This window comes from Labeo rohita, chromosome 19 (assembly GCF_022985175.1).
Source record: "Labeo rohita strain BAU-BD-2019 chromosome 19, IGBB_LRoh.1.0, whole genome shotgun sequence".
Classification (NCBI taxonomy): domain Eukaryota; kingdom Metazoa; phylum Chordata; class Actinopteri; order Cypriniformes; family Cyprinidae; genus Labeo; species Labeo rohita.
This window is the reverse complement of record NC_066887.1, coordinates 18,371,537-18,398,183: the sequence shown is the minus strand read 5'-3', so window position 1 is coordinate 18,398,183 and position 26,647 is coordinate 18,371,537. Positions and strand designations below refer to the sequence as shown.

The 26,647-nt window shown below is 35.2% G+C and overlaps 1 protein-coding gene across 4 annotated transcripts in view; it reads right to left on the bottom strand.

The window, feature by feature from the left end:
- LOC127181769 (potassium voltage-gated channel subfamily KQT member 4) overlaps positions 1-26,647 on the bottom strand; it is a 70,058-nt gene that overhangs the window by 19,881 nt on the left and 23,530 nt on the right. For 2 of the 4 annotated variants that reach the window (XM_051136680.1, XM_051136683.1), the window contains exons 2-9: positions 11,535-11,625; positions 6,764-6,890; positions 4,660-4,835; positions 4,129-4,254; positions 3,226-3,336; positions 3,042-3,137; positions 2,805-2,893; positions 948-1,073 (exon numbers count right to left, since the gene is read on the bottom strand). In XM_051136680.1, coding sequence (XP_050992637.1) covers positions 948-1,073; positions 2,805-2,893; positions 3,042-3,137; positions 3,226-3,336; positions 4,129-4,254; positions 4,660-4,835; positions 6,764-6,890; positions 11,535-11,625 — 942 coding nt within the window. Of the gene's footprint in view, positions 1-343; positions 365-947; positions 1,074-2,804; positions 2,894-3,041; positions 3,138-3,225; positions 3,337-4,128; positions 4,255-4,659; positions 4,836-6,763; positions 6,891-11,534; positions 11,626-26,647 lie in introns of all 4 variants that reach the window. The other 2 variants (XM_051136681.1, XM_051136682.1) reach the window with 1 other exon arrangement.

Genomic DNA, 26,647 nt, shown 5'->3' with positions numbered 1-26,647 from the left:
TTTTTTATTTTTTTTGCACTGAAATGAAAAACTGCCCCAGCATCAGTTGAAAGGACTATGACATGTGCAACTTATAGGGGTGGAAGGTCATTTAGAAAAGGTAGGGTGAGAAAGTCTAAAGTGAGGCAGGCAGGGATAGGGTGGCATGCAGACACTGGCATGTGAGGTTATTCGGTAAGATTTCAATGCATCTGAATGCAGCCGGACCATCGTTGCATCTGAGACCCGGTTAATTTTTATCATCGTCACTCTAATCAAAAAGCACCTCAAACTGTAAACACAGCATGGCCAACGACACTTCCCATTGGGCGAAATACAGTCGTCTCAAAAGTCTACCACAAACCTGCATGGAACGTCTGTCCTCCTGAAAACGTGAATAGATGGAGTGATGGCAGGGAGAGATGAGGAGGAGAAGGAGGAGAATGGAGAAGTTGAATGAAGGGGTATGAAGATGGGTTGTGAGACACACTGAAAGGTCAAAGGGTAAAGAGATAATGCTCACACACAAATGTGTGCAGGCATTAACAAACACACACACACATAAACACACACACAAAGGCCATTGTACCAAAGACCAGCATCAGATATGTGATCAATTATGGAGATTTTCAATTATAACTACTAAAAATCTACTTTTTACCTTTAAAATTCAAAACAATCAAAGAGTACAACTTCATCACATATCTGATAAATCTTTCAATGTCCCAGTATAGATGCATATTAGTATCAGCACAGAAAACAAGACAAGCAAACACAGAAAACACAAACAAGTAAAACTACGGCAGCTGCATTAACTGCAGCTTACTGGAGCGTCAGGTTACATATTGTCGGATGTTTTAAGTAATGATCTGAGACCTGACACTATATATTATGCCAGCATGTGAATGCAAATTGCAGGGAAGAGTTAGTGTCCTCTAGGAAGACAGTTAAACTGGACAGTGTCGTACCTGTCCCCAGACAGGTAGGGGGAGCTATACGGCCGGAGCCCCGACAGCAGGGTGTGGTAGGAGTTGTGAAGAACCTTCTTGGTGCTACGCTGCCGTTGGAGGTGACTGAACAGTAATGTCAGTTCTCTGACCCACAAGCAAAAAATAAAAATAATAAAACATGATACAGAAACAAAACAAAAAGGAAAAAAAAGAAGCCAAACAAACTGAAAACAAAATGGCAAATTAACCATCAAATCACTTTAAAAAGACAGGGACAATTCAGCTTATAAAACATCAATATTTTAGATTTAAGAAATGTTAAACAGAATTACAAACTTCCCCGTCATTTTAAATGAATAATTAGTCATTATTAATTCATCCAAACAAGAATGCATGTGGGATAAATATTATTAAAGGGAAAATAGAAATATATTACGAACAATCAAAAAGGTGGAACACGGTTTATAAAATTAATTAAATTGTGTATCAAATCAAATCAGTTTAAAAAATGTTTTACTTAGGATCTTTACGCACTGTAAAATGACAAATATGTACACTACCAGTCAAAAGTTTTTGAACAGTGAGATTTCTAATTTTTTTTTTTTTAAAGAAGTCTCTTCTGCTCACCAAGCCTGCATTTATTTGATTCAAAATACAGCATAAACTGTCAAATTTTTAAATATTTTTACTATTTAAAATAATGGTTTTCTATTTGAATATATTTAAAATGTCATTTATTCCTGAGATTTCAAAGCTGATTTTTTAGTATAATTTAGCATCATCACATGATCATTCAGAAATCATTCTAATATTCTGATTTGCTGCTCAGAAAACATTTATTATTATTATTATTATTATTATTATTATGTTGAAAACAGTTGAGTAGAATTTTTTTAGTTTTTTGATGAAGAGAAAGTTCAGAACAGCATTCATCTAAAATAGAAATCTTTTGTAACATTATAAATGTCTTCATGACTTTTGATCAATTTAAAACATCCTTGCTAAATTCATCAAACAATTCTGAAAAATGTACTCAACTGTTTTAAATATTGATAATAATAATAATAAATGTTCTTGAACAGCAAATCAGCATATTAGAATGACTTCTGAAGGATCATGTGACACAGAAGACTGGAGTAATGATGCTGAAAATGTAGCTTTGATCACAGAAATAAATGTTAAAATATATTCAAATAGAAAGCAGTTATTTTAAATAGTACAAATATTTCACAACATTACTGTTTTTGCTGTTTTACTGTTTTACTGTTTTTTCGGAATAAATAAATTCAGGCTTGGTGAGAAGAGAATCCTTTAAAAAACATTAAAAATCTTATGGTTCAAAAACTTTTGACAGGTAGAGTAGAAATCCTTAAAACAAATGAATTTTTTGCCAAAACTTGTTAAAATACCAGCTACAATTTCTATTTCTCCACATTTTTCATCCCACATTAACTGGGACCAAAATGAAATGTCACATAACTCATGAAAACTCATAATCTTTGCTTTCAGTACATGCAAAAATTAACGTTGCAGATGACTAAAATGATAAAAGGAACTGTAAAACGATCAATTAAATCATGATTTCTGGGTCAAAGTACCACATTTAATTAAAGTGAAAGGGATTTTGTGAAAACATTGTGTGGGTGTGTGTGCAGGGAGGATTGTGTTTATCATGAATAAAATATTGTTTTCTCAGAAACTCGATTATAAATCAGTCTAATGCTATTTGGGTATTTTGAACCCCTTCATTTTGAAATCATGACCTCAAAACGGCAAAGCCACCTGTCAGTCATATCAGTTACACACAAGGCCAGTTCAACTTGCACGGCACAGATAAGCATCTCCGAGGAGGGCTCCGTTACAGGTCATACTTACCTGAAGGACGGCAGCATACTGTCATAGAAATACCAGGTGGCTGTGAGATATGAGTGCTGAGCATCTGTAGAGTAGAGACGCCATGCAGCCTGGGGAGACAACACGATACAGCACGGCACAAGATGACACACATGGATGTACATGTACACAACACACACACAACATACACGTATTTGGACGTGGAAAGAGAAATCATGATTGTATTTGCAGCAGATGTGTTGCTGACTGAGCAGTTACCTGTATGAGGTTGGCAGCGGGAGTCCTCCTCTTCTCAAAGTGTTTCTGCCGGTGCTGCTCCTGCACTTTCAGAGCAAAACCTGAACCCAGGATGCCCTTATAGAAAGGACAGAGGATTATTAGATGGTTTGGGATCGGTGGAAAAAGAAATGTCACCGACCTTAAAATCGACGGCAGTACTTACAGCCGGCAGGGCAAAGAAGGACACTCCCAGCAGGGCAAAACAAGCTGCTAAAAGCCGACCTTGCCAAGTATGTGGCGTCTTGTCACCGTAGCCGATCGTAGTGAGGGTAATCTGGGTAAAAACAGTGGAGGTATAAATAACAAGATGCTGTTAAAATTTTACAATTTTAAAAACATAAAACATGTTTAAGGTTAACCAGTTTGGTCAGTCAAATGCATTGCAAGGCTAGGAAAATCAACAACAACAAAAATATAGTTAGCATATTCCTGGTAAAAATGAACGCTCATTTGCTGAAAAAAGTTTGAAAAACTAAAATGAAAAATATTTTTTATCAACTGACAAATAAAATAAATATAAATAAAACTTAAACAATAAGTATAAATAAAACTGTGTAATAATAATACTTAATAAAATACATTTAAAATGAATGACTCCAAAACTAACTCAAAAATAATAAAACAACAGCTTTTTATAAACAGTAGATTATAAAACCTTTACAACCTGTCTGCACTGAACATTAGAACTAACATGAGAATTTTGACCATGTTAACTTATTAATTTACACTAAAACTGAAACAACATCAAAAACTGTAAATTAACATTTATGAAACAAATGAAAATTAAAATACGAATTAAATAATGTAAAACTGCAATACCCCTGACTTGAGGCCCCACTATGTGCGTGTAGGCGTGACGCTTCTAAAAATCATTTCTAACTCAGCAGATTCACAATATTATTCAGCAATCAGTCTATTAGAGGCAGAATTATAATCCCAGTAGAAATCAAACAAAATAGCTGCAACATCAATTCCCACAAAGCTATTCTGAGCCAGGGAACTGACTGAAAGAACAAGTCTGACAGCAGCGACACGGGTCATTAGTTGAGTCGAGGACAGTACTTACTGTTCCCCACCAGAGGGAGTCAGCATAAGTGGAAAACTCTTGGTTGTCCTCCTTCTCAGCCAAATAGACCAAGAACGAAGCAAAGATCAGTACCAGGAAGCCAATGTACCAGGCTGTGATCAGCTCCTAAAATGGAGAGAAAAGATTTGAAAAAGTGGACAATGGAAGCTATGAAAAGAGGATTTCAGAAAATCTTATAACGCTTAATTCAGGGGTGTCCAAACTCCGTCCTGGAGGGCCGGTGTCCTGCAGAGTTTAGCTCCAACTTGCCTCAACACACCTGGATGGAAGTTCCTAGTATGCCTAGTAAGAGCTTGATTAGCTGGTTCAGGTGTGTTAAATTGGGGATGAGGCTAAAATCTACAGGACACCGGCCCTCCAGGAGCCGGACTGGACACCGCTGACTTAATCTGAGAACTTTACATTGTATTGTAATATGTTTATGTTTTATAAGTTAAAAACATGGTTTAAACAAATGTGACATAATATTGAAGCAAACATCTTGTGATGGATTAGCATGTGTGCTGTCACCTTGCTGTGAGCGTACACCACAGAGCCCAGTAGCTTCCAGGTTCCTCCCCGGCGGTCCATACGAACCATGCGCAAGATCTGCAGAAAACGCATGCTGCGCAGAGCAGATGTGGCGAAGATGTTTCCCTGTGTGCCCGCTGCTATCACTGCCAGCGACGCCACAAACACAATGAAGTCTACAAAATGAGAAAAACACAGATGACAAGAACAGAAGGAGAACAAAGAAAAATTATATTTAAATGCATATATTTACAAGGTATTTAAACGCATCTTATTCCACTAATATGGGACAGCAAACACAATCATTTTTTGAAGGGGCACCACTTTTTTTTGTAAGACATCTTGATCTATGTTTATTTTGCAATGGGTTGAAATCTCAACCTATTGTACATCGATATCTATGTGTCTTACAAAAAAAGTGGTGCCCCTTCAAAAGATGATTGTGTTTGCTATCCCATATTAGTGGAATAAGATGCATTTAAATACCTTGTAAATATATGATATCTATACACACTGTTCAAAAGTTTGGGGTCAGTAATGTTTTTAAAAGAAATGGTTACTTTTATTTAGCAAGGACACATTAAATTAATCAAAAGTTACAGAAGATTTCGGTACCACTTTAATATAGGGACCAATTCTCACTATTAACTAGTTGGCTTATTAGAATGCATATTACTACACTGTAAAAAATTAGCATGTTTTGAGTGGTAAAAGACTGTAAAATGCTATAGTAAAAAACTTTTAATTGGTTAACGGTAAGTTCCCTTACTATATACTGTGAAAAACTGTAATGGACATTTCATTTTTAATTTACAGTGAAAAACGTAAATAGTCATTCCCAGAATTCCCTGTGTTACATTTCACATTTGATGTGTTTTCATTGAAATAATTATGTTTCTTCTTAGCTTTTTCTGACCAGTTGTGTTCATTAGGGTTGTATGTTACATCTAATGTTTATTGCATTATTTCAGTATCATATTCAGTATGTGTTACCATAATGGTGTTTAGTGTTTGTTTAAATGACATTGTGCACTTTCTTTAAATATTAGTATTATATATAAGTATATTTATTTCTATAAATATTAGTATACTTACATTTCTATATACTTTCTATAAATATTAGTAATAATACTGCTTGTGATGAGCTTTAGTTCATCTTGTGACTTTCTCATCATCACCTATATTAACATTATTTCAGTTAAAAAAAAAAATGTTTTTTAAATGTACATTTTAGCTAAATCCATAAAACCTTAAATGTTGCTACATTTATGGTAAAATTCTGGTAACCACATCTGCCAGTTTTTTACTGTAAATTTTACAGATTTTTTTTATGTTTTATTTTTGCATATTGGCGGTTTATTAGTATTTATAATGCACATAATCTGCATGAACATATTCTGCATCCCTAATCCTACCTAATACCAAATCTTAACAACTACCTTACTATTAATAAGCAGCAAATCAGGAGTTATTTTAAGCAAAAGTGGTAGTAACTGGTTTGTTATTAGCGAGAACTGGACCTTAAAATAAAGCGAGACCAAGATTTCTGCTTTATAAAAATCCTTTTCTTTTTGAAATATCAAAGTATCCTGAAGAAAAAATGTATTACAGTTTACACAAAAATATTAAGCAGCCCATCTTTTGTTAACATTGAAAAGAAATGTTTCTTGAGCACCAGATCAGCATATCAGAATGATTTCTGAATATAACTTCCAAAACACTAAATAAAACCATAAAAAAAAAAAAAGAATGATTCTGAAGGATCACGTGACACTGAAGACTGGAATGATGACTGCTGAAAATTCAGCTTTGCCATCACAGGAATAAAAGTTTAAACACATAAATAAATATTTATACAATTTTACTGTATATATAAAAAAAATCTTTGACCTTTAAATAATAATTTTCTTTGTGTTCCAGAGTAAGTAAAAGTCATATATGTCTCGTTTAAGATGCTTGTGTGTAGACAATGACAAAATATTCAGGAGAAACCTGACTGGACTGACTAAATTTAGACATTGCCATAGATCTTCATATAAACACCGTTTGTTCCCCCTCACTTTAAATAGACATGGTGCTTCTGATCTCAGACTCTAAGTCTTACCTATGACGCAGAAGGGCTTTCTGGCGAACCGTAGCCGACCCTGCCATCCTCTGTACCGACAGCAGCATCCGGCTGCCCAGATCCTCACAAAGTACTCCAGCCCAAAAACCACGATCATCACAAACTCCTGCAAGTCAAACAACATGAAATCATGTTAAAATCAATCCTCCTAATAATGTACCTTAAATACAGCAATAAATGTATCCAAATAGCAATAAAAAAATGATGACTGATGTTCTTCCAGTAATCTATAAATATAAAATACACTGTAAAGACTAAAGTACTAGACTGGCAAAATACCTCTAATTCATAAAAAAAAAAAGAGTCATCATTTACGCTAAATCTTCTTCTCTTCCTGTTGAAGATGCCACAGACGGCTTGGATTCACAGAGGCCTGCGCTAAATGCGTGTATTGATTACAGATCCTGGAGTGGCACCCGCGTTCTCAATGTGAACAAACACATTACAGACTGAGTGTACAGTCAATACCAGATCCTGCATGATAGACAACGCAGCCCTTTCCTGAATTAGACCATTAAATGGAAAAAAATTTCGGTGTGAGAGGGAAAGCACTTCATACTGAATGAGTGATTATAGAATTGCAGCTGAGATTATTGGATGGAGTTGGCTACTTCTTGCATACTCGACAACACCTGAATCCTGCCGTGTGCTTACACTGCCATTTCCCAGAGCAAAGATCCCAGCGGAAAACAAAATGCACACTTAACGCAGCCACAGGGAGACATGAGACAGTACAAGAATGCTTACCGTGTGCCAATCAGATGAGAAATGAATCCGGCCTGAGATGCTGCTAAAACCGTAATGAAAATAAGGCCTAATAATTTGCAAAATGTGTTTCCTTGCAGTTATAAACAGAGCAAACGCTCCCCTCATGTGTTATAATGAAGGTGTATACAGAACACTGATTATAGTTTATCATACTAAATAAAGTTCGCAATCCCTCCAGATGGACGGCACGCAGAACCTGCTTTAGCAAAAGGCCTTATAATGAATTAATAATAATTTGTAGTTACAAAACTTTCTACTGCGTATGTTTATGCTTACGAAGGATTTCAGAACAATACCGGCTGGACTAATAAGATAAACTTCTTCGTAACACAATAGACAGCAAAACAGGCTTGCATACACGGCACATTTGATCCATACTGCTGGCAAACAGAAAAAAAGGCCCAATTCACCCTTTTTTGAAGACACACCTCCAAAAACACCTCAAAAAAGATGCGATTGGATGAACTAACGGCCACAGAGAAAGCCCTGTGCGATTAATTATTCAGATGATGTGCTATTATGAATGTATTTAGAGATGGCGCAGACAACGTGGATGCCGTTTAGTGAAGATACTTAGACAGATCAGATAGTCTGTGGCTGCCAACTTTTTTCTTTAAACTACATTTTTGGATACTAAACACGGGAAGGAAGTCAAGCCATTTGCTCTACAGGTAAGAGAGAGTCAGTGGATTCATTTGAATGCAGTTCAATAGGTATGAAACAACGTATGCTGTGTCAGACTTAAAGCTGTCTGGAGATGAGGGATGAGGTTGATTTAATTAATAATTAGGAAAAAAAAAAAACAAGAAACAATTTTGCATTTCTACTTTTGTGATTGATCCATTATTTTTTTAAATATTTGTGGTACACTTGTGTAGCTAAAGGAATAGTTCACCCAAAAAATGAAAATTCTGTCATTTACTCACCCTCATGTTGTTTCAAAATGTTAGCCATTTTTTTTTTTTCATACAATGGAAGTTTAATTACTACAGTCAACTGTTTGGTCACCCACATTCTTCTAATCATCATCTTTTGTGCTCAGCACAAAAGAGCGAAATTCATCATACAGGAGAACGATTTTGGATGACACAATGGTGAGTAAATAAAGACAGATATTTAATTTTTCAATGAACTATGAAATGTTCAGTGCATTTTAGTATTTAAAGTCTGTGTAATGGCAATTCAGAGAATTGTTTCTAAACACATTATAAATGTTAGAAATGTATTGCTGAAAATACGTTACAAAGACTGAACTATGTAGTACTGAATTGTGGAATTAGATCATTAAACCATTAAGTTTTTCACCGTTTTTGTGTTCAGGATATTTTGGGCAGGCCTGAAATCGTCTCGATGACACACTGGAGCCACTGAGCATGGCCTCTCCCCTAACACTATAGACCAATTTGGTGTTTGCAAACAGTGATTGTGTGTTTTTTTTTGTGGGCGGAGTTAATCTGGTGGCAGAAAATGAACATTTTAAGTAGCGGACTATGGAAGCAATGTAATAAAAGAATAAAAAAAGGTACATTTGATTTTATATTTCAAAATTCTGACTTTATTCTCACAATTCCAAGATTATATCTCACAGTTCTGATAAGAAGAACCAACTTGCCATTTTCTCTTTTCCCCTGAATGGCTCAGAATCAGTTTATATTAGTTTATATCTCATACATCTATTTTTTTCCCCTCAGAATTGACAAACTTGCTATTGTTGAGTTAAATTGAGTTATAAAGTCTGAACTAGGAAATGCAAACTTGCATTTGTGAGAAAAAAATCTGAATTGTGAGATAAAATTCGACCCTGGATCACAAAACCAGTCATAAGGGTCAATTTTTCAAAATTGAGATGTACACATCATCTGATAGCTGAATAAATAAGCTTTCCATTGATGTATGGTTTGTTAGGACACTATTTGGTCAAGATACAACTATTTGAAATTCTGAAATATGAGGGTTCAAAAAATTTCAAAATCACCTTTAAAATTGTCCAGATAAAGTTCTTAACAATGTATATTACTAATCAAAAATTAAGTTTTCATATATTTACAGTAGGAATTTTACAAAATATCTTCATGGAACATAATCTTTACTTAATTTCTTAATGATTTTTGCCATAAAAGAAAAATCAATAATTTTGACCCATACAAAGTATTTTTGGCTATTGCTACAAATAAACCCCAGTGACTTAAGACTGGTTTTGTGGTCCAGGGTCACAAATAGGTAAATGTTATGTAAAATGTTATAGGTTGAAGTAGTATTTCATGCTGTAACAGCTGGGCTAATATAATATGTCCATTATGAACTGCATGTGAATATTATACAGACAAATTGTTTAAATCAAATTTATGCTTTAAAAGTAGAGTAATCATAGAAGGCTTCATCCATTAGTCTGTTTAAACATCTACATTTAGCTATCTTAGATGGCAGTATTCTATAAAAATCATTTGCATTCTGATTCTGACATCCAAAGGCACAATACATTTTGCACTTGTTACCAGTGTTTTTCTGCCACCACAATGCTCCAAATTGGTCTAGAATAACTAGAGCGCATTAGCATCAGTGGTTAGCCCGCTCAATCACAAGTTACTGTCATTACCTTTAGTTACAACATCCTGCAGTTCCCTTTCAGTCGGTCACTCTTGACATCACCAACGAACTGGGATCCCAATTCATCGCTCATTACCAATGTGACGTCTCTGTTCCCTCCTTCAGGGAATATATGTAACCGAGACATTTGCTAGCTAGGTATTTGACAGTTTGACAGTTGAGGCGGCAGCTTTCCTGTGAGTGGGCGTGGTTTCAGCACAAACAGCAGACACGCCCACAGTGTTCGAGAGTAGAGAATTCTGCTTATTTTTTAAAGATTTTGATCACTTATTTTATTTACTTGATGTTTTTTGATCATTCAAATTTGGCTGGGTGGTTAATAACACATGCAGTGTGACAAACGCAACACAAATTTAAGATTTTTTACACAGACTTTAAATATGGCAAAATGTACTACTAAGAGTACTACACTTTTATTGGTAGCTGACAGCTTTATTAATTACCCGAAATATTAAATAAATAAACATGCAAAGTGGCTGAATCTGGTAGATGTTGGAATTACACCATCTAGGTACAAAAAAAAGTCTGGCCATTCAAAAGTAGCTGTGCATTCTGAAAAAGGACTTAACTTATAAATTGCTAATTGTAGTAGATGTTTTATCAGCGTCAATATATATATTTTTTTTTGATATTCTTAAATGCATGAAACAGGCTTAACTTTTTTTCCTGTCTGCCACATTTGATATCATTGCTAAGGAAAGCTGCTAGCAAAGGGTTTGTGACTATGCATGTTCTTGTGGTGTCATGAACCAATCAGCATTGTTATTATATAATTTTCTTTAAGAGTGATTAGTATTATTAGGCTGTTTAAAGGGATAGTTCACCCAAAAATGAAAAGTTTGTCATTAATTACTCACCCTCATGTCATTCCAAACCCATAAGAACTTTGTTCTTCTTCAGAACACAAGTTAAGATATTTTTGATTAAATCTGAGAGCCTGAATAGACAGCAACACAACTGACATGTGCAAGGCCCACAAAGGAAGTAAGAATATCATTAAAATACGTCCGAATGCCAGCTCCTCCACCACCAGCATCACACGCATATGATATGGTATTTTTGTTTTCTTTGCACACAAAGTATTCTGGCAGCTTCATAAAATTACATTGAATCACTAATGTCACATAGACTATTTTAACAATGTCCTTTCTACCTTTCTGGGCCTTGAACGTGGCAGTTACTGTCTATGCAGCGTTAGAACGCTCTCGGACTTCATAAAAAATATCTTAATTTGTGTTCCGAAGATGAACGAAGGTCTTAAGGTTTTGTAACGACATGAGGGTGAGAAATTAATGACAGAATTTTTGTTTTTGGGTGAACTATCTCTAGAACTATCTATATTTAAGATATAGTTTGTGTCATTTTAACCCCTTACCAGGATGAAGAGCCCCTCGTTGGCAAATTTATGATGGTCTGGGATGGTGGAGAAAACAGAAAGCACCAGACAGCTGAACACTAGGAGAAAACTGAAACACAAACAAACACACACAAACTAACAGATCAAAATACAATACAAAACTGAGATGAGTGTTGTATTTTTTTTTTTATAGAGTAATACTTTATCATGTAAAACACAGTTAATGTAATGCAGATTTTATAATTATTATTTTTTAATCTATACCCTATGTAACACAGCAAAAATAAAACTAAACAAATCAACAAACAAAAACACAAATATCACAGCAACACAGCAAAGACTGACCAAAAACAAACATGTGTTCTACACATACTGATGAATATTGGCCTTCAGCTCGCCATGGAACCCCATAATCCAAGTTGGCATTCAGCTCATACACACAGATGCTCTTAATCACTGCTGTCACAGACCCCGCTTGGAAAGCCCAGCATGCCCACTCAAAATGGAGTGGATAAAAGCAGAGATTACAGCCCCACTTCCTGCCATTTCTCGGGAGCACTCAGACTCTTTGGGAAAAGGGGCCTTTTCTCAAGAACTGGGGCTCCCGGACGGCTCCAGGTGCTCCCAGCTGAAGCTTCGCAAAATGAAAGCTGGATTCGCCCTGCGGTTCTCAGAGAACCTCTTGGAGTCCGATTGGCTCCGTGCAAGCAGCTGCTGCTGGGGATGATGCCAAACCGGACACATCTGGCCCGCTCGCTCACACGGCCCTCGCTCATACTCATACCCGCTGTCTTCTCAGTTTTGCAAACTAACTGTATGATGAGAGAATGACACTGTTCAGCTGTGTTCTTGGGCGCAATGTGACGGTTAGGAGCAACAGCAAGAAGATTCGAATAGTCACAACAAAAGAACCTTGTTGCCTAATGAGGCCCATAAGGACATTTGAAATACAACTCCTGGGGCTTTTTTCTCAATTAATTATTGATAAAAATGGTAAGATGCTAATAGCACAAACTCTAAGGAATGAAGAGCGTTACAAGACTGACAGATCTTAATGAGCCGCTGTACACTGATTCTCTCAGAAAGGAGGAAGGAGACAGAGATAGGCAGACAGCCAGTTAACGTCTACATCAAAACATAGTAGCCTTCTGTTAAACGACCATCAGCTGACATCAGAAAAGGCTGTAAATGCTTAAAGAAGGCAAAAGATAATAATACACCTTCTAAAGTTGACCATGTTGACCAAGAGAATAAAAAACCCTCAGTAAGGATGCCACGGATACCTTCGTGTTTTGGATGGAAAAAAGCAGCAGAAAACTAATTTATATTGGAAATCACGGGTGAGTGGAAACACCTGTTGTTTAAAGTAAACAAACAGGATTAATAATACATGGATTTTAGTGCTAATTTAACACGCACAAACACTTTTCGATCGTATTTAATGGACTTGGTTTCTGGAGGCATTTTCCAAAGTTTTACGTTTGAACAATTTCTGAAAGGTTGAAATTTTGCCCATTTGCTGTTTGGAGCGCAAGAAAAGAACTTTGACTTTAAGCAAACAAGATCAACAATTAAAGAAAATAAAAATGTCTGTTTTTTAGTATATATAGAGATTGATGGGTCTAATAAAAATATATATCAAAGATTATGGGAACTATTAGGGTATTGAACTCAAGTCAATTAGTTTTTAACATGCTTTCTTTATGCATAAATAATAATTTTGGAAAATCTCAGAAGACTGAAAGGTCACTTCATCCCTGAACCGTTTTTGCTGAGTGTGACTCATTACTGCCAAACTAATGTACTGTAGGTAAAATGATCCCTCATAAAACAACAGACTAAAAAAAAGGCCAAAAGCACTGAAAGCCAAGGACCAGTTTCCCAGTCCTGAATCAACAACAATCCGACTGGATGACCAGAGGAGGAAAATGCCCAGAAACTGCTTAGCTGCCCCCAATAGGTTTCCATCAAAAAACGATGAACGCAGTAAAAAATAGATACATTAGAGCATGCAAAGACCATGTGCGGCTAGCATTTCAGCTGAGAAGCAACTTTTGAACCCAACCTCCAAGCCCAAAGTCAATCTGGGAAAAGCAGAAATCAAATACTCAACTCAGCAGAAATGACAGTCTCGTGAGGTGAAAACAATGCAGTGCCACGTGTGTATGTATTTCCTGGTAAGCACATGATTTTGCTGTAAATCATGTCGATACTATCCTCTGATGTATGCCTGTGCTGACAATTGGTCCAGGTTGAATTTTACACTGGGATAAAAACAAGGGTAGCAAAATATTTTTGACTCAGAAATTACTATTAAATTTCACAAATTATTACAAAGAAATGGCAAAATACATATTGAACTTTAACACAAAATTCTGAAGTACAGAAAGATACATAAAACAATATTTTCTTGTCAAATGTACTACCATAATTTGTTTTATTTATAAAAAAAGTACACTGTAAGAAAAAAGTTTTCAGAAGCTAACCCTGTAAAATGCACCTCATCATCAAATGGACCTTGTAAATGCAAGAAAAAAAAGGACAAATTTTAGAAGATTTTTTGATACTTTTGAGCTCTCATTAAATAGAATATATATGCATAATAATTCAAATATATTTGGATAAATGCCAGATACACTACCAGTCAAAAGTTTCTTTAAAAAAGAAGTCTCTTTAAAAAATGTTGAAATATTTTTACTATTTAAAATAACTGTTTTTATTTGAATATAGTTAAAAATGCAAGCCTGCATTTATTTGATCGAAAGTACAGCAAAACAGTACAATTTTGAAATATTTTGACTATTTAAAGTAACTGTTTTCTATTTGAATATATTTTAAAATGTAATTTATTCCTGTGATCAAAGCTACATTTTCAGCATCATCACTCCAGTCACCTTTAGAAATCATTCTAATATGCTGGAAACAATTTAATATAATATTACTATTATTATTATTATTATTATTATTATTATTATCAATATTTAAAACAGTTGAGTAAATTTTTTCAGGATTTTTTGCTGAATAGAAAGATCCAGAGATAAGCATTTATCTGAAATAAATTGATCAAAAGATGATAAAAACATTTATATTGTTACAAAAGATTTCTGTTTCAGATAAATGCTGTTCTTCTGAATTTTCTATTCATCAAAGAATCCTAAAAAAATTCTACTCAGCTGTTTTCAACATAATAATAATAATAATAATAATAATAATAGTTTTTTGAGCAGCAAATCAGAATATTAAAATGACTTAATGTGACTGGAGTAATGATGCTAAAAATTCAGTTTGAAATCCCAGGAATAAATTACATTTTAAAATATATTCAAATAGAAAACAGTTACTTTAAATAGTCAAAATATTTCAAAATTGTACTGTTTTGCTGTACTTTCGATCAAATAAATGCAGGCTTGCTGAGCAGAAGAGACTTCTTTAGAAAAAAAAAACATCAAAAATCTTTTGACTGGAAGTGGTAGCATTCATGCAACAAATTATATAAGAATTAGTTTAATATCATATTAGTATTAGTATTAGCAGTAGTAGTATTGACTATAGGAGCTTGAGAACATTTAAATAGTTGTTCACTATTTTTTATTTAGTTGAAAAAAATGTATGAAAAGAAAACAATATGAGGGTGAGTGAATGATAGCAGAATTTTAAATTTTGCATGAACTATCTTTTTAATTCCAGGTAAGCTGCTCACTTTAACCAACAATTTATCCATCATCAGATATTTCATAAAGAATCCAAAAAAATCCATCCAAGAAAACATAAATCATAGGTAAATCTAAGAAGGCTATATGCCTTTTAAATATCAACTTTTCTAGTTTTTTAAATTGAATATGGGTTATGAAATAATCGTTGCAATAACGCAGCATGACCTGTTCCTCTTTTCTCATTTTCTGCTATACATTAAGATGAAGTATGATGTAATGGACCCTGCTGTGGTCCTCATTAGGCTAAGTCTTAGGCTAAATTCATCACTTGGACTGTTAATATGCCATAAAAGCCACAGCGAGATGAAAGCATGAGGACACAGATATGGGCCATGTGGGTAAACAGAGGGGATGATGAATAGTAAGGGCTTTACACATTGCTGAGCTGGACTCTGTAGACTCCACACCACAAAACATCTGCGCATAACGCCAGAGTCTCTGACCCTAATTCAATCACACCAGGCTGATGGACCAGGTATCAGTTACACAACAAGAGAGATAAACACTAAGCTACCGTAAGGGTGGAAGAAGGATAAATGTTTGGAAATGGAAAAAGTGAAAGGTGTCATGTGATTTCTTCATGAATAATATGTAGATGTGTTAAAAAGCTAGAAAACAAATAGTATAGCAAAGGAGAGAAAAAGATTGTACCTCTAAGCAGAGGACAAAGGTGGCAGCAGTGGAAAGCTCTATAAATATCCACGTGCCTTGAATTGTGACAGCCTGCAAATTTGTCCAGTACACACAACCACATTGTTAATGCTGCGAGGTGTCTGTGGGGAATATAAGAAAAGGAAAGAAAGGCTGAAGATGCAAAAAAAGATGAATGCCTTGATACTGTACAAGGCTTTATATAGTGCAATTACGTGTGTATGGTAACCTGAACAAAAGAGAGAACATCTAAACATCTGTTCAAGTCACTGTAAAAAATGATTACCTCAAGCAAATACTGATGAAATACCAACAATTTCCTTTAATACTGTAGTCATTTTGGCTTACTTGGTAATGTGAAATCCTAACAATATACAGCTTTCAGGCAGAATGAAAATAAAAAAAAAACGCCATACCAGTAAAAGTGCCTAAGCAATGTAGACAGCGTTGTGAATTAAGAAGAGAACCCTGTTAACTACATACCATATACATGTCTGACTAATGGTTGAAGGACTTTCAGAACTATTAATAAAACACAAATAATTATGTAACTTGGCAAATAAACCAACTGTAAGGGCCATTAACAGAAGCCAGAGATGCTGAAGACAAACACAAAAAGGAGAAAATGCTGTAGCAGGCAGATCAAGCTCACTGTTGACGGCACGCAAAATATAGCAAGCAAATTCTAAACAGTGAACTGGAGTTGGGGGTTTATATGAATGTATCTCTGCATTGAACTGACTGTGTTTGGAAAAGTTAAGATGGTATTTTGCTTTCATCTTACCTCCATATAATCCATATTGATGTAGTAAAAGCGCAGTGCTGCTTTGTTTACAGCAGTAACTGAGAAAATGCTGTATTGCTGCTGTTTCATAAGCGCCACCTGTTGTCAGGGAGTGAATTTGCATCTCATTCAGCCCATCTGCTGTTTAGTGTAGATATGTTTAATGTAGTATCGTTTTACAAAGCTAAAGTCAGACCATTCTGTTTTTGCTTTTTAAAGGGGTCATCGGATGCCCATTTTCCACAAGTTGATATGATTCTTTAGGGTCTTAATGAAAAGTCTATAATATACTTTGGTCAAAAATTCTCAACTTATATCCCTGCTCTGGCATTGAAACATGTAGGCTGGACTGTTACAGCTGATCTGAGGTAAGACGGTAATGTCAATCAACTATTGTAGGAGCGGCCTCTGTGGGTGTGACACAACAACGACAGGCATCTGAGAATGGCTTGATTTGAAAAAGGGGATATTATTTTTACAGATTAATTAAAAACCACTGCATGGATTTTTAGCATTATAGGGTAGATTTGTACATACACTGACAACACACATTAATGTTCAAAAAGCATGTAAAAGTGAACTCAGCATCCGATGACCCCTTTACATGTGAAATTACACAAATTTTTACAGAAAATTCACTGTCATTTTTTACAGTGTAGTAGCTGCTGTTTTTTAACGGAAATTTTACGGATTTTTTGCAAGTGACCATAAAAGTCTTCATTTTCTCCCAACATCAGAACCAATGTGGACGCAGTGAATTTGTTTTGTTTTTGATGGTAACGCACCACCAAATGCACACACACACACACACACACACAAAAAAGAAAAACGGAAGAGAGGGGCGGAGTGAGCGGTAGCTCATTATAATTTAAAGAAACATGCTCCGAAACGGGTCACTGTGAACAGAGCTGTTTGTGACAAGGTAAAAGGGTGTTGTTTGAAACAACCATTGAGAAATTTGAACCAAAGTATTTTGCAGACATTTCATGAAGACCTTAAAGAATCATACCAACTTGTGGAAAATGGGTCTCCAATGTCCGCTTTAAAAATATAATAGTATAAAATGAAAATTACTTTATCTAAACTTTTACAGTGAAGACAGACTCATGTTAAGGAAACTAAAATATATACTGCAAAAATATGGCTGGTCTTCACAGAACTGAAAATTAAAAATACAACTGTTCAAGTGAGAGGAAACATCTTGCTGAAGCATAAATAAACACAAGGCACAGGTTTGGCAACACAAGCTCTGCTGGGAAACACTGTGTATAACCAAACAATCCATCCATAACGCAAATCTGTTATCTGCTGTCTAGAGAGCTGCCTGCTAAGTTCATAATAATTCATTTAATTCTAAAGTGGAATTGGAAGTCAGTGTTTATTACACTGTACACAGTTGTGAAAGATGTCAAAAAGAAGAAGCAGGAGCAGACAACACAACACAGCGGGAAGTACAACGCTGCCATAGCTGCAACCAGTCTGGAAAGCATAAATCCTGAATGTCAGCAAAATAGGGTTAAAACTGATACCCATCATACAACAGAAATATCATCAGTGAAAATGAGCACAGACGCTTCCCCGAAGAAAGCGCAGGCTCCAGCTACTGAATCATGAAAAATGGCCCTGCATGGGGAATGAGCTTATTATGAGGTCATTATGAGGTCATTTAAATGTTTTTAAAAGCACACTTCACATCTGGAAAGGAAAAGCTATTGCTCAAGTCCCCAAAGTTGTTTAGTTCAAGTTTATATTTTGCTTGACTTAAAGCAATAGTTAAACCAAAAAACTGATTCATTGTCATTATTTACTCAACCTCACATTGTTCCAAAACTGTATCAGGAACACAAAAGTGACTTTTTTTTCATTACCAAACAATCTAAGATCATAGTAAGAATGGTATGTCAAGTCCAAAAATCACAAAGAACACATGAAAGAACTAAACAACATATGACAGCTTTCTATGAAATTCTGTGACTTTTTATCTAACAATTCAGACTTTGTTTCTTGCAATTCTAAGAAATGAAGAACTGTGAGATATAAACACAAAACTTTTTTTTGTTTACATCTCACAATTCTGATTTTTTTCCTCAGAATTCTGAATATGCCATGTGAGTTCATATCTCACAATTCTGAGTTTCTTTCTCGGAATTCTGTCTAAAGATATAAAAGAAAAGTCAGAATTGTGAGATAAAAGTCGTAAATACCTTTTTTTAATATTCAGAGGCAGAAGCAGGCTTCCATGCCTTTGTGTGAGGAACAAACCAGAAAAAGTGGTTATTCACCTTTGCTGAGGCTCGCACCCCAACTACTATTATGACACTTTTATGCTGTTGTAGTGTTTTTTACTGCATATTCAGCTGTGAGAGTAGCCTTTATTAAAGAGTCTTTATGTAACTGGTGGATCATAAATTACTTCATTTTAATAGGATTACTGATATACTGTTTGCCAACTGCAAATGGCATCTATCAGTGTGTCTCCACTATTCATTCATGTCACACATCCGTTCACCAACACACACACACACACACACACAGTGGCCTTCTGAACACACTCTGCTATCTGGAAAGTCTCATTCAAGCTATAGTTTGAAAGGGCACAATCACAGGCCACTGAGTCGCAGTATTGTGAGTGGGATATATGCTGAGCTTGCTGAGTGGAAAAGCAGAAGAGCAGTGAGAGATGTTAATTGGACGGCAGAAGGATGATGAGAGGCTTGACATTTACAGACAATACTGTTACCATGAGCAGACAATTAGAGAATCCTCTCCAGATACTGAACAAACAGGATGCCACACACAAAAACGTATAACCTTCCATGTTACCTGCAATTTTGTATTGTAAAATAATATGTTTTCGATATATACAGTTGAGGTCATAACCTTGCAGAATCTGCAAAATGTTAATTATTTCACCAAAATAAGAGGGATCATACAAAATGTGTTATTTTTTTATTTAGTACTGACCTGAATAAGATATTTCATATAAAAGACGTTTACATATAGTCCACAAGAGAATAGCTGAATTTGTAAAAATGACCCTGTTTGAAAGTTTATATACGCTTGATTCTTAATACTATATTGTTACCTGAATCCACAGCTGTGTTTTTGTATAGGGATAATTGTTCATGAGTCCCTTGTTTGTCCTGAACAGTTAAACTGCCTGCTGTTCTTCAGAAAAATCCTTCAGCTCTCACAAATCAAATTCTTTGGTTTTTCAGCATTTTTGTGTATTTAAACCCTTTCCAACAATGACTATATGATTTTGAGATCCATCTTTTCACACTGAGGACATCTGAGGGACTCATATGTAACTATTACAGAAGGTTCAAACACTCACTGATGCTCCAGAAGGACACACAATGCATTAAGAGCCAGGGGGTGAAAACTTTGAACAGAATGTATGTGTACATTTTTCTTATTTTGCCTAAATATCATATTTTTTTTTTTAGTACTGCCCTTCAGAAGCTACAGAAGACACTTACATGTTTCCCAGAAGACAAAAAGTTAAATTTACCCTGATCTTAAAATTCAAAAAGTTTTCACCCAATGGCTCTTGATGCATCATGTTTCCTTTTGGAGCATCAGTGACCATTTGAACCATCTGTAATAGTTGCATACGAGTCCCTCAGTTGTCCTCAGTGTGAAAAGATGGATCTCAAAATCATACAGTCATTGTTGGAAGGGTTCAAATACACAAAAATGCTGAAAAACCAAAGAATTTGTGATTTCTCTGAAGAACAGCAGGCAGTTTAACTGTTCGGGAAAAAACAAGGAACTCGTAAACAGCTATCATTAAACCAAAAAAAAAACAAAAAACAAAAAAAACAAAACAAAAAACACACACACACAGCTGTGGCTCATTCAGGTAACAACACAGTATTAAGTATCAAGTGTATGTAAACTTTTGAATGGGGTCATTTTTATAAATTCAACTATGATTTTCTTTTGTGGACTATATGTAAACATCTTTTATGTGAAATATCTTATTCAGGTCAGTACTAAATAAAAAAAGAACATGCATTTTGTATGATCCCTTTTATTTTGGTAAAATAATTAACATTTTGCAGATTCTGCAAGGTGTCTGTAAACTTTTGACCTCAACTGTATAAATATATCAAAGGTCGCACTAGACTTCAAAAAATTCCGTCATAATCTATTATTGCCCATCATTTTAATTTTCATATTTTAATTATAATAACACATTTAATTGCTTTCATTTTTGTTCACATTTTCGCTTTTAATCATGAACCTACAGGACAACAGCGCAGTGTTTAAAAACAACAAAATATGCTAGGGCTGGGTAAAAAAAAAAAAAAAAAAAAAAAAATAGATTCTCTTCTTCTTTAATGAACCAACAGCAATTATTAAATCACAATCGATCTATGCTGTTTTCAGCTGATGAATGAACAGTACATAGTGCATCTTCCTTCCAATAAATAGCAATAGGCTAGGATTTGTGTTACTTTTGATATGAAACAAAGTCCCAGATTTCAAATTCTGTCAATTTTCTTAGGAAATTCAAGCAATAAATACTGTTTGGCGCTCTCTAATGTGGCATGGTAGATCATTGTAGCTTCTGTGTACCTGCCTGTGCGTAATCAAACGCATATATATATATATATACACACACACACACACACACTAAAATCTTCAAATTCATGCAGAATCATTATAAAATATCAAATAATAATTACATATTTAATTAGGAAATATTTTAAATATTTAAAAAAATTCAGCATGTATTTTGTTAAAATCTGATGTTTTTACCAAAATGTGCCTAACATCACATTCAGTGGTGTTACACACAAATATAAATAATCTTGCACAGTCGCAAAAAAATTGAAGCAGTGCTTTCAAAACACACACACCTTGCACACTTGTACTCTTTCACGCGCACAGTTCATTGCCCAGATTTCCAGTATTTATGTGCTGACATTTCACCACTCAATGCACTGCTAACGTCACTCCTAAAAGCCCAAAGCCTTGCAAAATATAATGCCTTTATTTACACATGAGGTGAAGAGAAGCCAGTGCATGTGGCCCACAGCTCTGTCAAAGATGCTTTGATTTAATGCAGACTTGTTTCTAAATACGTCCTTATTTCTCCCTGTCATTACTACAGCGCTGGGACGGCCGAATGGTAATATTTCAGCAGCATCCACTTACCTGCACATTTTTATGTTCTGTACTTATTGATCAGATTTTAAGTCTCTGATTTAAACTACATATAAATGTAGTTCAGCAAGCCATACAGAAGAAAATAAATAGCTCTCACACAGTATATTTCCTATATCCATTACAATCCAAACTGGGTGCTTTTGGATTCAAACAAAGATTGATAAGTTTAAAATCTACTCTTTTATATATATTTTTTGCAGTATGAATGCTATGCTTTGTGGGACAACCAAATATTTCCACTTATTTCTGAACATTTATTCATTACTCTAATCCACTTTGTATGGATAAGGACCAACAGTCTTTCTTTTGATTAAAAGTAACACGTTGGGCATGGAGCAGGAATAATTGTTTAATAGGTGCACGGTCAAGTTGGGGTCTTTGTTCGGTTAGAGAAGTGACACTGCAACTAAATTGTCAGAAAGTGGCAGAACTTCTGTTCATTTAGTGGGAATTTCCTTTAGTGGATTATGAGATTTACAGGAACTGGTCAGTGGATTGAACAACAACAAAAGAAAGAAGTGGCTTTAACATTTGACCTGTAACTGACCGGATTAAGATGTTTAGGAATTCAAGGGTGTGAGAAAAAGAAAAAGGTTACACTTCTTTGGTGGTCAGCGGCAAAGCCTTTATGTGGCAGGTAATAACTTTAAAGGGATAGTTCACCCAAAAATGAAAATTACCTAATTATTTGCTCACCCTCAAGCCATCATAGGTGTATATAGCTTTATTCTTTCAGATGAATATAATCAGAGTTATATTAAAAATGTCCCATGTGGAGCACTTTTTATGATGGATGGATGCACTTTAATGGACTTCAAAACATCAATAGCCATTCACTGCAATTATAAAGCTTGGAAGAGCCAGGACATTTTTTAATATCTCCGACTGTATTTGTTTGAAAGAAGAAAGTCATATACACCTAGGATGGCTTGAGGGTGAGTAAATCATGGGGTAATTTTCATTTTTGGACAAACTATCTTTCTATTTCAAGTAAATGCTGTTTTCATCTATCATAATAAAAATGTTAAGCCCTAAATCAGCATATTAGAATGATTTCTGAAGGATCATATGACTCTGAGAACTGGAGTAATGATGCTAAAAATTCAGCTTTGAATCAGAAATAAATTACATTTACATAAAATAACATAATCTACACTATGATTGTTTTTACTGTATTTTTTGATCAAATAAATGCAGCCTTAGTGAGCATAGGTGACTTTTGAACACTAGCGTGTGTCTTAAAAAAAGACACAACAACATATAAAAGCATATATGAAATTACAGGTAAAGGTCAAAGGTCACTGACAAGTGTTTTGGATGTAACGTCACACCCTGAATAGTTAAAATAGTTTTTAATGATCTGTTTTAGAAGCTTAAACTTTCAGTATAATATATAGAATGGCTTAGAATTATACTTTTTGGATGCACATGGTAACACTTTACAATAAGGTTCATTAGTTAACATTAGTTAACTACTATAGTTACCATAAACGAAGAATGAACAATACTTTTACAGCATGTTTTAATCTAAAGTTAATTTCAACATTTACTAATACATTATAAATATGTACACTCACACAATTTATGCAGTATCCTAAAATGTGCATACCACTGTTGGTGGAAAAAACCCTAAAATAATTCTTAGAAATAAGCGCCCCCTGAATTATATAAAAAGATTTAGCCAATCAAAGTTACACAAGCCTGATCACGGACTGTCAGTGTCTCTGTTCGGCTGAGATGTCACAGAAGCGTCCCTCTGACCCTCTGGTGGGAATGTTCTTTTGAAGACAGCCTTATTACCAGACAAGCGATGGGAGCATCTGGCAGCAAAGAAGAGACGTTTATAGAGCACGCCAAATGCTATCTCGCCATTACGCTTATCTTTCAAAGTACTATTTACAAGATCAGCGGGCTACCATCTTTGACCAAGACTTCAAACATGGACACTCTGGTTCATCTAAACGACTGCTGTGGCACGCAAGAGTGTAATCAAGAGTGCAGCACCTTGTCAACGCTGCTGAAACTGACACAAAACACAGTACAGAGACTCCGCTGCTGTCTCATCACTACAGAGGTTTAACCTGGAGCTTCTGATACAGTTACAGTTTATGCGGCAAACACATGTTAGATACATAATATTCCCCTGTCTAAACTAACAGAGATGTATGAACATTTCTTTTTTTAGAAGCAAGGATGCATTAAGACATTTATATGGTTGCAAAAGATTTCTATTTCAAATAAACACAGTTTTTAGTAACTTTCTATTCTATAAGAAAAAAAATGATCATGGTTTCCACAAAAATACTAAGCAGTAGGGACGCAACAATACAGTTAGTCCACAGTTCAGTACGTACCTCGGTTTTTAACCACGGTTTTCGGTTCGGTTCTGATATCTTGCCACTTAAGTGTAGTTTTTTTTGCAACAAATTAACAAAATACTCCCATAAACATCTGCACACTGGAAAAAGCGTGGTTTAGTATATGTCTTCTTAATTTTTCTTTTGACAGATGTATTATTTTTTTGATTGTTATCAAGCGGCAACCTCCCGCTCTCTCTATTGAAGCCAACACAGAAGTGACTTAAACCGCAATTCATCAACTGGCCGCTAGAGACTGGCTCCAAAAGGGAGTCAATCCCATAGACTCCCCATGTTAAAATGCCCAACTTTACAGCGGGAAATAAATATGTTTACAGCCTGGTACAAAAAGTGGTTTTGGTCTATATAGCTAATTTTGCCCTTCATGTCAACTGTGAGGGGATGAATTTTTTTATAACTCATCCGTTTAAATTATATTAAGCCTTAAAGTTCTGTATAATTTAGGGCGTGGCCACTTGAGTGACAGGTGGATTGCTGCTGCTGTCACCAGCGTCGCGCTAGGCGGGCGTGGTTTCAGCAACCAGCTCCACCCACATCCCGCCTCTTTCCCATTTCCGATTATCCAGGAGTGACGTGCAGTGACACGATTCCAAGATGGCGACGGCCGACACACAGCCACTAAGAGCTTCAAAAATGCTCTTCAGAAACCTACGGGTGATGTCACGGACACTACATCAATATTTTTTACAGTCTATGATTTTTACGCAAAATAGAAAGGGTTTCATTCATACTGTACGCCAGAAAATCCACATATGTGTCAAAGATGTATCACTGGTGACGTTCCGTTCCAGCTTCTCTAATATGGATAAAGGCTGATTAAAAACAAGATTTAACATTAAACGTATTGAATGATGAAATGTAAGGACAATAAACACTTGTCTGCAACAATATATGGTTTATCTGTGTTCTTCAAGTCATCGGTTGTATTTTTATAAACTATTGCTAATCAACATACATAGAATATGAGTATAGAATTTATCATCTGCCTCATTCTGTGATAAGAATCCACATCAGATCACATAAGGACATTATTTCAAACACTCGACTGATGTTGTGAATTAAAAACAAGGTATAATGTTTTTTATAACTTTTGTTTTTAACTCTTTTGTTGGACAACAGGTTTAGAAAGGCTTATCATTGCATGTCATTAGAATGGAAGATGCTCTGCATGTTGCTTTTTTTAAATATAAGCGGGGAAGTGTTTCCTCATTTCAGCACGTGAAATCACGGGCACACATACAGCAAATTCCAACAGAAATAAAACAGAAAAGGAAGTTATTTAAAAGCAAAACCAAAAAAACGCAATTCACAAGCGTGTATTGAATCGTGGATGTCGTCCCGAACGGTTCAATATTATATTGAGTATTGTGACATCCCTACCAAGCAGCATAACTGTTTCAACATCGATAATAACAAGAATTAAATAAGAAATCAGCATGACTGGACGCATTTCTTGGATCCAAGAAATTAGCATGACTTTCTTCTGGCCATTTATTATCTGAGCAATATAAGAGAGAGACAGCAAGAAACACTGAAATCATCTGTGAATGCTTCTCCTTCATCATATGACATCTTACAGGAAACACAGCCAAGACAAGACCATCCAGGCCAGCAGATTCTAGGAAGCTTTCGTAGTTTCACAAAGAAATCCATGCACGGTATCACACTGTACACACACCTACTTGGATCTGTCAGGTCAAATAAATGACCTGTAAAAACGTTACCTCATTGTTACTTTGTATCCAAGTACAGCTGTATCCATAACTAACAACACAATGTTCCAAAATAAAAAACATTATTTGATATAAATAAAAAATGAAATATCTAATCACAGAACAAACACCACTAATAATTAAGATTTGCAATATATAAACTGATTTATAGTAGATAAATTAGACTACAAACACTCGTGAATAAACCCATTAATATACTGTATACACACTCTGTCTAATACTCTCATATTAGCAACAAACGTTCATCTTGATATTGTTTTGATTTTTACTTGAATTAGGAGAGATAAAAAGTGCTGAATAATGTAACGGACCTTAACTGGCATGAGTGCAAAGATGACCAAATCAAAATGACCAAAAAGTAGTAGGTTAATGGGGTCGGACTGACTCTCTGTATTCAGAAATAAATGAAAACATCTGTGATTTTCACTAATAGCATTTTTAGTATTTAATGGATGTTGGTACTAGTGACGAAGTTTGTGGTTATTAGTTCACTAATATGTTCATTCACAACAGATACACGAACACCAAACCACTATGTGAGAGTCGTCAGGATGCTAGCCCTTATAAATACCTCTCTATATTATGAATTTGTTTTAGTACTGTTGCTATGGTGAGGTTTCCCGACATGTTTATACAACCTGCCATTATAAATTAAAAGGCCTTAACAACACTTAAGGGGGCTTACACAAGACAT